General features: G+C 35.4%; 1 protein-coding gene across 3 annotated transcripts in view; it reads right to left on the reverse strand.

The window, feature by feature from the left end:
* The window catches only part of FRMPD4 (FERM and PDZ domain containing 4), a 743,167-nt gene that overhangs the window by 145,918 nt on the left and 582,744 nt on the right, over positions 1–14,505 (reverse strand). For all 3 annotated transcript variants that reach the window (XM_051984529.1, XM_051984530.1, XM_051984531.1), the window contains exons 3-4: positions 7,856–8,016; positions 3,362–3,464 (exon numbers count right to left, since the gene is read on the reverse strand). In XM_051984529.1, coding sequence (XP_051840489.1) covers positions 3,362–3,464; positions 7,856–8,016 — 264 coding nt within the window. The remainder of the gene's footprint in view (positions 1–3,361; positions 3,465–7,855; positions 8,017–14,505) is intronic.

Genomic DNA, 14,505 nt, shown 5'->3' on the forward strand with positions numbered 1-14,505 from the left:
TGGCCTTGGTGAAGATGCTAAATATTTTTCCCACTCCCTCCTTTTTAAAGCAGGAAAATTGTAGGTCAGATCCTTAATGTCAGAAGCATGTAGGTTTGATGAGGGGAACCCTGAAACTCTCTTTCTTTCTCTCTGACTTTGGGGGTGAGCCATGAGGTATAGCACTTGAGAAGCTCCTTGAAGGAGAGATTCTCTTTGAACCCTGTCTCTGTGAAAGACCTGCCCCAGGGAATCAAAATAAAGTGGTTTCACTCTGTTATCTAGGTGGGATCAGTCGAATACCACTCCCACTTAGCCTGGAGCTAGAGAGTCCAACGCCATTGAATTGGAAATTAGCCTAGAGACATATATTCAATTCCAAGATTTTCTATTCTGATTCCAGCTCAAACTGCACCCAGCCCCCATCAAGAGCTACCCCCAGCTTCTAGTCTAGGCTTCAATTATTAAAAAAAAACCAAGTTGGGGCTCTCTCCTTGCAGAGGACCTAATATGCCATGCTATGCCGAGAAACCTCTCTCTCTCCTTAACATAAGCCGCAACCCTCTGCCCACTGAAATGATATTCTCTTTCAGCGTTATCTTCTCTTACTCTCTTTCTCACCTATTTCCCTAACAAGCCTTTATACCTCTCTGTCAGGATTTCTCTGCTAGAAACTTTACTTCTCTGTCAGGACCTTGCCACCAAGGAATTCAGTCTCTCTATTGATACATAGCAAAGGCTGACTCCCCAGTGCCAATAATAAACTTCTTTTTGCCAATCTAACTTTTTGGGTTTGTAAGTTCCTTTATGAAGGACCTCTGCGCTGCCAGAAAGGGTTCCCACAACTCCCTGCCCTGCACTAAATCCTAGGGGAATCAAGGGGACCCTGCTCCAAACCTCATCATTTGGGGACACAACCCCAAACATCTTCATTTGACTCCCTGACCTCCAAGTACCCTAAACGTCTTCAGTTTAACCTTCAAGTCAAAAGCATAGACCTCACTGAGAACTACCCTAATAAAAATCATTTAAGCATAGGGACTAGACCTGCAATTTCATTCATGAAGTGAGCTCCCAGGGAGGAACTGCTTTTTATCAGTAGCAGTTGGTATCTTCTGGTAACTCATAATCTTAGAAGGTTGCCTAGGTCTATAAGAAGTTAAATGATTTGCCCCAAATGATCCAGAGAGTATGAGCTGGGGTGATACTTGGACCAAGATCTTCTTGGGTTCAAGGTCAACTCTCTATTCATTTTACCATATTGCTTCTTAAAAATCAATGAACTAAGATCTTTTTTTCTGAATCATCAGGATTTAAAATCTTATTGAGCAGTGGGAACAAAGAACTTTTAGCACTTTCCTGTGTACTTATAAAGGAATATGTTATAATTAATGCTATCTGGGAACCAGATAATTTGTTGTTGTTGTTGTTGATTGTTTGCTTGTTTGTTTTGCCCCTTCTATTAGCAGTCTAACTAGTTCATGGACAAATATGCTATTTAATTTTTTGATGCATATAGTTGGAAGAAAAAAGTCTTTGTTTTCTCTTGAATGACTGCAGAAAGACTGCTAAGAAATTGTCACACATTTCCATATGGCTGAAAGGACTTAGTACTTGTCTCTGTTGAGTAGTTATGCCCAACTAAAACCCAAAAGTTGCCATTTTGTTCAATTCTCCCTTAGGATGTGAAGCTTAATGGTGACGTATCACAGTGATCTTACATTTTGTAAAATAAAATGTTCAAACTTCCTTCAATATAGGTCATTTGTGGTTTCCCAAGATGTTGGAACTGTGGCCATTCTTAGTTCATGTGTGAGAAAAGATGCTTTCCTCCCCTAGTGGATTGCACAGGTGCAGCCTGGAATTGGGCATCAATCCAACCCCTCACTAGGACACCAAAACATTTCAGTATGTACTCTGTGAGGCATGGTACAGCCATGGGATATCCCTTTACTAAATCCCCATGCAGAGACAAATACATCTGTTTAGGATCTTCTCTGGGGTGTTAGTTAACTATAAAATGAACCTGGGACTGCCTGCTGAAGGGGAGTCTGGAGGGTTCTTAAGAATCTTCAATTGATTCTATTGCCTTGATGAGGAGCTCCAACCCATTTGGAGGACTGAATGAAATTACTTTTAAGTGCTTACTATGTATGAGGCACCGGGCTAAGGACCAAAGGGAGACTTTGATAGTTTTACTTCCTCTTAAAATTTGTTAGACAGGAATCCCCTATCCAAGAACTATCTAAATTAGTTGAACTGGTCTTAGGAGGAATACTGCCTAGATGTGTTGTTCTCCTAAACTAGCTCTATAATATCCCTGGTCACCTCAAAAGTGCACCTTACCATTTTAAAAATGAACATTGTTTTGATAGTCCAAGAAAACAAACTGGCTCAAGACTGGATAAATGAACCTTAGACAAGAAAAGAGTTAGGTTTGAAGCCCTTGAAGTCCAATAATAAACTTAATGCCTTAAGGAAAGTGATGAAAACTATTTTTCTATCCTCATCAACTTCTATTTGGTAATATAGTGATATTTTAAGGATTGATGACTAATTATCTGGAAACTTAAACTGATTAAAGATGGGAAGAGTTTATTCCATCATACCACATAGACTCTTGATATATTCCTGTAGTTTATTATCACTGCAGTAGAAAATTTCTGAGTTCCCAATAAGCTATTTTGTTTTGCATTTGTTTGCTTTAATTCTCAGCCAGGGTTTAATACCAATGTACTACAAAGAAGGTGTGCCCTTTCAATGTTTTATTACTTACATAAAAAATACAAATGACTTTCTCTGGTGCTTTATTAGACATATGAAATAATGAAGTCACTTCCAAGATGTCTATACCAATAAACTGAGCATAATTGACTGATGATTCAATCACTGTTTTTTGGTTTGCTTATTTTTCTGAAAATTCTGTAATGGATCACTCACTCAAATGTGAAAAGAATTGAGGGAATTAGCATTTATTTGTAGCCAGAGAAGTACACATACATAAATATGTATTTATTCTTACACATTTCACTTGAGTTTAGTTCAGAAGTTAGGTGATAAACTAAAAGCATTTGGTAATTCCATTAGGAAAAAATATGAAGGAAAAACAACCCAATTTGTATTTAGCAATAGAAATAAGAGAGTTTATGAATTGAGATCTACAGTTTGTCAAAAGGGAAAAAAATACCTTGGGTTTCTCCCCATTAGGGTGGACAGTGGACAATTTTACCAGCATTTGTTTGAATATTCATTAAAACAGAACATATTATTTTGGTTTTTAGTCCTGAAGCAGGTCATAGAAAAACCTCCCTCTGCTAACTTCTATGGCAGGACAGTAATAATGCTTGTACATTACAGGACAAGTCACAGGCGGATCAACTACCTGACAAGGTCAATGACTCTCTCCCTCGGAGCTGTGCTGACCGGCTCATCATTAATCATTACGATCTGATCTCCTGGGATAAGTTTTCCTTCTGAGGGGCCACCTGGAGACAAATGAGAGTTAAGTACCAGTTAGCTGATCATTGTTAACACACTGACAGCCTCTACTCCTATGCCTCAGCATCTGGCAACAATTCTCCTGCAAAACTGATATTATCTATAGCAGAAGGATCAGGGTGCTTCTCCTAGAAGCAAAAGACTTCCTTAGGTGCACAGTCATTTCTTCAATCTCTGAATTCTCATTTCTGATGTGAGAACTGAATACTTTCTTGGCTTCTAAGTTGTTGTTGTTGTTGTTTTAATTACTTAAGGTAAAGCCACATCTGTCTCAGCAACACATCTGGTAAAAATAGAAAATGTCATTCAGTTGGAAGTAGATATTATTTTCAGGTGCCCAGGTATTTGATATTATTTCACAGACTTGGACTTGAAATTTGATGGAATTTTTCAGTTTTTCACCCAGGTGTTAGTCCCCATATATAGATACAACCCAAATCTTTTCTTTCAAATGTCAATGGTTTTAATTTAAAAAAAAATCTTTTTAAAGCAATGTAAATGAACAAGTCTTTAGGCATGGGACAGAGCACATAGCCAATAAAATTAGAAACACAGACATTTTGAGTTGGATGGGACATCAGAAATCATCTCTTTTATAGGGAAACTGAAGATTTGGAGAGGTGAAATAATAATACACCCATGGTCTTGGCTTATTTGTGGCAGAAATGGACCTGAAATTTAGGTGTCTTGACTTCCAATCTAGTACTTTTTCTTCTAACTATAATGCTTCCTATTTTATAATTACATTATTTCAATCTCTGAATGGACATACTGAAATCTATATTTAATTTTTTGCAGTGAGAGGTAGAAAAAGTTAGCGAAATCTTGCCATAGCCACAGGAGAGTATTCATATTACAAGTGTTGAAACTTAAACTTAAATGGTGTTGACCTTCACAGAATGATTTATAGAAACATTTGTAGAACTCATCTTAATGACTTGTCAAAGCAGCTATTATGATTCAATCAAATTGGTAAGTGACCAATTGCTAACTACTTGTTTCAAAATAATCAAGTCTTTGAATTCAGCTATAAGTGATTATTTTGAATATTAATTATAGCTCTCAATTCATACTTTTAAGCTGAAATATGAACCTGACCTGGGAAGATGTACTTAATTTAGCTATTATGTTAAACTATCTCTTCCCTTTTCTAATTCTTCCCTCTTTATGCAGAGTTCTCCAAACATACCTGCTGTAAGCATAGAAGAATCTGCTGTGATAGAAATGACAGAGACAAAGAGGAGGAGGGCAAATTTATAGGTTGCTTATCAGTTTTTTTAAATCAATTATCATTTACCAAGAGGGTTTTTATAGTAAGTAAAAGAGATATGACATAAATAAGTTCCTAGAGATGAAAAGGTATTTTCCTTTTTTGAGTTTTTATCCCCAGAACCCTGGGGTTGCTAAGTTGCTAGGTGCTAGTTGACTTGAATCAAAACATATGAACCCCTCATACTCTCTGTCTGTAAAAGACATTAATTTTTTTTATTATTATCTTGCTCTGACTCTCTTCTTTCACTTCTACACTAGTGTAACTTATTTTTAGGGAACAGAAGTAGGCAAAGGTTGGATTTTGACTACAAAGTTTGTTGTGCCCTTCCTTTTTGCAAGAGATAGTTTTAGAAAGGAGAGACTTGAGAGCTAGAAAAAAAAATTTAGAAGAAAAGGCTAGAGATCCAGGCAAGGATGTAGGCAGCCTGCCTAGATGTAAGCTCTGATAACTCTCAGAAGATCTATCCTAAGCTTGTGTTGTGACCTAGTAAGAGACTGGTTTCAGGTATAATGCTTGTCTAGAGTCATGACAGCCGGGCAAGGGACAGAAGGGGACCCCTCCTAACCCCTAGTTGAGTAGGCAGGTTTATAGGTTGCTTATCTGTTTTTTTTTTTAAATCAATTATCATTTACCAAGAGGGTTTTTATAGTAGGTAAAAGAGATATGAGATAAATGAGTGCCTAGAGATCAATGGGTATTTTCCTTTTTTGAGTTTTTATCCCCAGAACCCTGGCAAATAAAAGGTGCTAGTTGACTTGAATCAAATCATATGAACTCCTCATACTCTCTGTCTGATGCCCAAAACCATGGAAACCATTACCAGTAATTACCCAAAAAAAGGGGCTAGGGATTCATCTATCTCAGGGCTATGGTAGGGTAGGTAATGTATTAGGGGACATGAGGTGGGAAAAGAGAATGATCAATATATTTTCTCACAGAAATATTATTACATGTGATGATTAAGTTCAATAGAATTAGTAGACTAGCACAATATTTCAGGTACAATTCAAAGTTAAATAGGGCTGTCCAGGGAAATTAATCACCATGCATCACATTGTTTTTATGGGAAAATAACCAAGTCCCAAACAACCAACTTATAAATACATTTTTGGAATTGCCTATGTCCATCATTAGCCCAAACCACTTTCTCCTCACAGAAAGCCACCAGGCTGTTAGATAAAGAATTTGAAACATGGATTCTGTACATACAATTCCTTGTTCCTTTCAAATTATGAATCAGTGGAGCCCTTCAGGGAAGAAGTCATTCTTTGCACTTCATTAAACACACTGGGTTTTCTTTCATAGAAGGAAAATCTATGTCTTGCCACTGAAATCATTAGGAATTTTGGTGTAACCATTTGCATGACAGCTACACATTTTATCTAACTTTATAAGAATAAAAATTAATGGAAATCAATTTGACTTAAATTTATTCTCAGCATCTCAAATCTCCCTAACTACATGCCTGAATGGCTTTGAATTTGAGAAGAGCTAACAGGGCAAGAAGGGATAAGTTATATAGAGCCACAAAGTGCAAGTAGAGAAAGGGAGAGCAGAATTGTCACTCTGAGGTAGTCATGGTGGCCAAAAGACCAAAGGTTGTGAAATATTCAGTATTAATTGCTTGTACTGCTGATAGAAAGTCAAATGATATTTTTGTTTTATATATATATACATATAATATAACACATATGTAATATAATATATAATATAATATATATAAATATACATATATATGTTATACACATATATACATACACACATGCATGGTATTCCAACAAACTTAGTGGAGCTTTAAACTTTAAATAAGCTAAAAATTTATTTCTATATATGTATGTATATCGCTACATATTTATGTGCATGGATATATATACATATACATACATACACATACATACATACATATATACATTATACCTAGACCATCCTGGCTAAAAGGTCATCTGTCTTTTCAGTATATATATATTCTATCACCTCTCTCAACCATCAATAATCATTATATGTTTTAACTACAGTAAAATGAATCAATCATTTTAGTCAACTGGTGGTATAGATGAGGGAAGAACCAATTTTTCCAGTACTAGAGTTAAGGAGGAGTAGCTACCACACTGAAGGACATAAGAATCTTGAGAATGACCTAAGATGAGTAAGAACTGTGACCCTTAAGCAGTCACTGATTAATTTGAGTTTACTTTAATAGTTCTTGGTAAAATTTGTGAAAAACAGATCATTTGACTCCTTTTGGATTAGGAGTTTAAGATATGGACCTTCACACCTTTTTTTTTTTTTTCCTTAAAACCACAAACTCTAAATTCTATAGCACCAGAACTCTGTGAAGGCATGGGAGAACTAGGGACAAGGTTAATGACTCTAAGAATAAGACATTATACTCAGTGTGCGTGCGTGTGTGTGTGTGTGTGTGTGTGTGTGTGTGAGAGAGAGAGAGAGAGAGAGATAAAAATGAAACAATGGTAGAAGGATTTTCACCACCTGAATTTTTTTGCATCAGTAATAAATAGCACAGGTCTTTTTCCCTCCCTCTTAGTCTCACTTCCAAAAAACATACAACTATTCTGGGAGGCACTATGCTTTGGTGGGAAGAAGACTGGAAGCAGAGAGAGGTTAAGTGATTTGCCCAGGGTCACACAGCTAGGAAGTGTAAAGTGTTTGAGGCCACGTTTGAACTCAGGTTCTCCTGACTTCAGGGCTTATGCTTTATCCACTGCACCGCCTAGCTGTTCCCTAATTTTCTTTTCTATAAAATAAAGGCATCAGGCTATTTCCTTTGAGGTCTCTTCCAATTCTTTATCTATGGTTCTTTGATGGTCTTTCTTATTATGTGTTCATACTTAAAGAAATAGTATTCAAGGATAATATTTCATCAATCAGTTTTGTTTATGATCAATCAAAATGATCAATTTTATATTTAAGAGCTGAATGAAATTTCCTCTAAAAGAAATTTTAAAGAACTATTCCAACTCTAGCTTTAAGTATAAATTGATCTATTTTGTTGGTCCTGCCTATGGTGGGCTCCAGGAGGAGATCCACAATTCATAGCCAACTAAGGTTAGAAGGGACAGACAACAGGAGGAAGGGTTGACTTACCTGGTGTTACTGAACGGACAACCACTGGTTTCTCACTCCCTGCCACAAATCCGAATCCTAGCACAGGATCTCTCCTCATCTCAACCTGTCGAGGAGCAGGAGGGATGATTTGGCAGCTCTCAAATCTAGGGTCTTCAAATGTGACCCCCTGTGTCATGTGACTGTGGACAAAGAAGAACAGAATCATGAATAGCACTACTAATAAATTACCACATTATTGGATAAGAAACTGGCTTCAGAATCAGAAAACCTGGATTCAGATTCCACTTCTGATACATTTTGATTGTGACCATAGCTAAGCTATTTAAGTGACAATTTAAAAAATTTTAAATTTTAAAAAGAAATGTTTAACAAAATTTATATGAATGTAATAGAACATAGATAATATGACTTTTTACATGAATATGAGCCCTGCAGTAATCTTATGTAAGGTGTAGTAGTCCATAGCTTCTATTTGAATTTGACACCCTTGTCCCATACTGATGAAATCCTTGGTCCAGTTCTTATGCCCCATATTGTTACAATGCTTTTCAGTTACAAAGTTTTTGCATTTCTGTTTTCCCAGTTTGGTCTAGCTGTTCAGTTTTTCCATTGTGTCTGTTCTTCATTTGCTATATAGAACAACAACAAAAAGGCAGATTGCAAATCCCTGCATGTCCACTAAAACCCACTTCATATATGTTTTCTGTATATACCATTTAGAAAGAAAGTAACTTTATTCTGTGATAAGATCTCCAATTTTATAATCTTGGAAAAGTCATTTTACCTCTGCCGATCTCAGTAGCCTCAACTGTAAACTGAGAAGCTGGACACAATGATATCTTAACTTTCTACTATTCTTTTCTGTACACAAATAGACAACCCATTTTAGACTGGTCTATCTACACCATGGGAAGCTTATTTTTCTCAGAGTCCTGTATCCCTAGCAAGCCAATTACAATCATTGCAGGAAAATAAAGTTGAACTCATTATAGACCTGATGGAGGAGAACAAGACTAATCCATCTGAAGCTGTCTGTGTTACAATGAGATAGTGAATTCACTATGAGTGTATAGGTTACCTGTGAATTGACCTGCATTCTAACGAAAACTCTGGCACTGTGAGGATTTTTTGCTGTATCATGTCTTCATTTTAAATGAAACACAATCGACATGATCCCAGGCTATCACAATGTCAGAAATCATCACAGCATTAAAAAGTTGGCAGTATGCCTTTCTGGTAAAACATCAAGAAACAAACAATGGTTTATGAGGGAATGAAATAATACAAGATGTGAGTGAGAGAGAACAAAGTATGGATAGGTTATTGTGTGTAGCCCCAGTAGCTGTAGAATCCTAGGGAATAGACAGGAGGAATGATTACCAATGTATTCATCCAATCTGTGTGCAATGTTAATTAGTAAAACTTGACCTGAATAGTGATTATGACTCTTAGTGCTAAGATTCTATGCTTAGAATCAGAATCTGGGGATAACACTGATGGAGCTCTGACAGACAGATTTTCCAAATAGACAGTTCTTGACATCCGGGCATTTAACTCTCCAGACTCCAAGAATTCATGTGATTTTATTAGTAACCTCATTTTCATTTTCACATTGGCAAACACACACAATCTGTGGTTGTGTGTAATAGAGAAAAAAAAAAAATGAGAGATGTGATGAGTTTGTGAAGCAGCCTACATTTTACTAGACTTTATACAGGTTTTGATCACCCTACTATTGTAAAGAGCTCCCTGTGCATTTGTTGAATATTTTCATTGTTTACTTTTAAAACTCAAATTCTGTGTCATAGTTATGCCCCCAAAGAATAGTTTAAGTCCTTTAGACCAGTATAGTATAAAGTATACAGCACAATACTTTCAGCTCCATCTGACACAATGTAAGGTAAGATTCAGGTTTAAAATGATTTAATTTTAAGATTTTTATTTTCTGTACAATATTTTTGGCACTGTGATTTTTTTGTATTATAAAAAGAGAGTATTATCTGAAATAATGTGAATTTTAGTGAGATGTTAGCATAAAAAGTCACAGAATTCTAGAAAATTATCAATGAGAAAAAAATGTTTTGCATGTTAACAATTTTTTTCTGTTTTTCATTTTATGAGTTATTTCATGGATACTGCATTGGGAAAATTATATATTATCAGAAGGAATATTTTGTGATAAAGAATTATATGCTTGAGCATCTAGGTGAAGCCTTGAAGTCAGGAGGACCTGAGTTTAAATCTGGCCTCACAGGCTTAACACTTCCTAGCTGTGTGACTCTGGGCAAGTCATTTAACCCCAATTGCCTCAGGAAAAAAAAAAAAAAAAGAATTACATGTAGAAAAACATGTTTTAGTAAGCTCTAACAAAAAATTAGAGTTTCTTGTAATCATTGGAACTTGGTTCCCCATTTCTCATAAATTCACTGTATCAATAACCATGTATTGGACTTTTCAAGTATTACCTACTTGAAAGTTTGAGATTGATTGTACAGCATTCTGATCTCCCAGTCATCTTGTCACAGGAAAAGAGAAAAAAGAAGGCAATAATGCCAGAGTTTTAGTATGGGTGTACTTTTTTTTACTATTTTGTCCATATTGACTGTTTATGATTGTATGTAAGTGGATCCATGATATATATCTTCTTTCATACTCTATTCTCTTTCATTTTGACTCATTCTTATTCATTCATCTAATCTCAAAGTTTTATCTATCCCAAATAGACCCCAGGATTGGATTATTTTGTTATCCCAAAACATGATTACAAGTATCATGAGACTATTCCAATGTTTGTTTGTTTTCTGGCCTAGTGATTAATTACAAAAAAGCTACATTTTTCCTACACAAGTTTCCTTCCTGCTGTGTTCCCTATTTCAATTTTTACCCTTATATTCCCCTTTTTCCCAATATCTTTTAAAAAATAATCTTTTATTTGTCCAGATTTTTGAGGGTACATTTTGAATGTGCAAAGTACCAAATAAAATTATGTGTACGATACAAAGGAAGAATGAAATTTGTATGTGGTCTCTTTCTCTAATTACAACAAGAATTTTCAAAGGTCCCTGAAAGTTGAGCACCTAAAATTTTGGCCTCAGGTTTTGAAATCCTACAAATCAGTATAGTGTTGCTAAACTATCCTGATACAAGAAAGGGGAAGGGAATAAGCATTTATATAGCCTCTACCATGTGCCAAGCACTGTACTAAGTAATTTACAAATATTATCTCATTTGATCTTATTTTATGCTATTTTTGAGGGTCTCTTAGGGAAATGGAATTTACCTTTCTAGAAAAAATGTCAACTGATTTTTACAAATTGATTTTATAATCACAGATCCCATGTAACAGTAACAAACACACTATTTTATATAAGAGTAGCATTGTGTTCAAAGACTTTCATAGTTGATTTCTGCAGCAATCTTGAGCTAATCAAAATTAATGTAAATATCATTTTTACAGATGAGGAATATGAGGCTTAACCTGGTTAAATACCTAAAAAGCATGGGCTAATCACTTTGCCTTTATGGATTTTATTCTTCTAATTTTTCAAATGAAGAAGTTGGACTGAATGACCTCTATATTCTCTTTAGTTCTAATAATTTAAGGAAAAATGTGGTACAGCAGAAAAAATCACTCAGACTTAAGTTAAAGAGCCTGAGTTCCAATCAGGGTTGTACTGGTAAAAGTTTAGCAACCAGTTCTTTGGAAATTAAAAAAAAAAATCAGTATAGCTTCCCATACATTTTTAGATTTCATTTGCATTACTAATACTTTCATTTCATTAATACATTTCATCAATACATTCATAATACATTTCATTGGTTAATATTTATAATTTCATTAATATTAGCATTTTCTCCATCATTTACTTAACTCTAGATAATCAACAAAATAATATATCAAGATCTCCTTTGCAGCAATTTCCAATTTGCAAGGTATAAATGTTCAGACTGAAAATTTAACAACCAGCTCTCCCAACCTTTTTGAACTGGATCTATCCCACCCCTGGTTTTAATCCTGGCTCTGTCATTTGCTAACTGTATATCTTTAAGCAAGTCACTTGATCTCTTCCAAGCATCAGTTTCCTCAATCTGTAAAATGGAGTTGGATTTGAAAATATCAAAAAATCTTTTCTACTTCTAAAGCTATGCTCTCATGAGTTTATGACCTGTCCAGAGTCATACAGGCTGTTGTAGAATTCTGAAAACCAGGAATTCTGATTTCAAGTTCAGTGCTTTAAAGAAAAAAAAAAATCTGTATTAACCAAAGCATCTCGTCTTTTATGTTCTGGACTAAGAGACCAGCTTGAAAATGAGAACTCTGCTCAATGAATTCAAAACCAAGATGATTACTACAACCTCAGAGTTAATTCAATTTTTTTCTCTCTAATCTTTTCCAATGAGAAAATCTTTTAAAGAAGGTCATTTTATAATTCCCTAGAAGAAGTGTGTATACCATCTGGCCAAGCATATGGTTCAAATGCAATAAAAAAAGAGGTAGTGGGAGATTTGAGTGAGGATGGTATGGGAGCTGTCAGAAGATTCTCCTTGTGTACAATTGATAAGAGTGAGGTATCAACTCAAATACTTCACCTTGCATTTTTTTTTTAACCAGCTAAAGTTAGAAAACCCTGACAAGCAAAAAGAATGGTAGAAAAAACTCTCTTATGTAGCAAAGGAGAATCATTTATGTATAACTCCTTGTGTCAGGAATTTCTAGTAAACCAGAAAGAGCGAAAACTGAATCTGGTTCTTTTCCCCTCCAAGAGACAGTGAGTAGGCTATGATAAAATACAGTATGGATGACAGCTGTAGGTAACAGGACTGGTCGGAGTGGGAGGGAAGGGGTATGGTTCCTAAATGTAATTTGAACCATACAGTCCTTAAAAGAACCCAAAATAGTTTGTGTGAGTATGTAAGTTTGGACCAGGGGCCACACAGGGAACTGCGATGATTTTATATCAACCATTTTTATTTTTTTTAACCCCCAGAAAGGATCATTGTCTAGAAGAAACAACTATTTTTTAAAAGTGACAATGATAATGTCCTTTTGCTTTGAAGTTGTGCCTAGTGAAAGCTGGGAAGGTACTCTTCGTTTTGGAAAGAATTCAAACCAGGTGGGAGTAAGGTTTTCTCTCCTTATGATAGAAGGTATAACCCTCATGCTTCTTTGTGGGATGAAGGAGAAAGCTCATGAAATTCTATCATCATGATATCATTGGTGTTCTGACAATGAATTATCTCTTTAACGTGGTAGATCAGGAAAAAATGGCTTGTAGAAGATGGCACCTAAGCTAAGCCTTAACCACAGTTAAGGTTTTTAAAAGATGGAGCTTAGAAAGAAGTATATTTCAGGAATGGGAGGCAGTTTGGGCAAGGACTTCTAATTAATGTTTATTGAATTGAAATAATACCTTCTTGAAATCTGAGCAGTAAAGAGATGATTAAGCCATGGGAAGTCTTGATTTCTTTGATTTAAATAGCATGAGTAACCTATTGGGTATCATAATGGTATCCAATAGCATTGATAATATGTATTAGTCTTTGGATTTCTCCTCTCTAATATTTTTCTTCCTCTTTCTTCCACATTCTCCATACCTTTCTTAAACACTCAACCTGCCCTTCTCCCTGCTTGCCTTACTCCTGTTAAAGGATCTGATAAGTCATTAATACTTTAGTGTGAATTAGATTGTGTTACCCTCTCCAGGGGTGTGTGAATTTTAAAATAGGAGTAGGGAAGAGAATCTAAAGGAATGAATCTTTAATGGTAGAATTTCATTTACTATGAATAGGAGAAATATTTCAGGTTAGGGAGCTTTTCCAGAAGTCCTTAAATCATACCACATAGATCATCAGAAATTGACTTTGTGAATTGGTGCTGAGCTTAATCCATTAATAAACATTTATTAAGCACTGCTCTGTGCTAGGCATTGTGCAAGGTGCTGGGGATACAAAAAGAAAAATGAAACAGCATACAACTGTATTCAAGGCAATTTTTAACTCTCCATAGTGAGGGTTTTAAGTGGGAATTTTTGCATTAGGGGTAGATTCCTGATATTTAAAGATATTTAAAAATATTATGGGATAGGTAGAAAGAACAGGGCATTACTCTGTGCCAGGCATGCAGAGACTGTTATATATAAGGGAGCATTACTGAAACAGCCACCTTAAAGGAAGGGGGCAAGGAAGGATGGAAAATATAGTTTCCCTCAGCATCCTGAAGGACTGCAATTACCATCAATATTCTCTAAATTTGGTGCCTTGGGGCAAAGCTCTGGTCACCTCCACTGAAATTACAACTCGTGAAACAATCTATGAAGCTAATCCTGTTCCATATTGAATAAAAGAGGAAAGCAGAAGTGTTTGTGAAAATAAGCCTTTACTTTCTTTTATGATACTCTTAATATCTATGATAAATGTATAACAGTATGGTGGGAATATGGTGGGGAAATAATGACTACAACAACAACATGACAACAATAGCAACAAATAAAAAATAGCTTCCTATGTGTGTCTGTCACCAGCTAGCTTTATGATCATGGTCCATTTGCTTTCACTTCCCTCACTTTCCTTATGTATAATATGAGGGGGTTAGATAAGATAAAGTTTCAGGTCTCTTCTGGGTTAAAAAATTTTATGATATAGTGTATTTTGGGAAATTCTGAGTTTTT

Source organism: Antechinus flavipes, chromosome 3 (assembly GCF_016432865.1).
Source record: "Antechinus flavipes isolate AdamAnt ecotype Samford, QLD, Australia chromosome 3, AdamAnt_v2, whole genome shotgun sequence".
In the NCBI taxonomy this organism is placed as follows: Eukaryota; Metazoa; Chordata; class Mammalia; order Dasyuromorphia; family Dasyuridae; genus Antechinus; species Antechinus flavipes.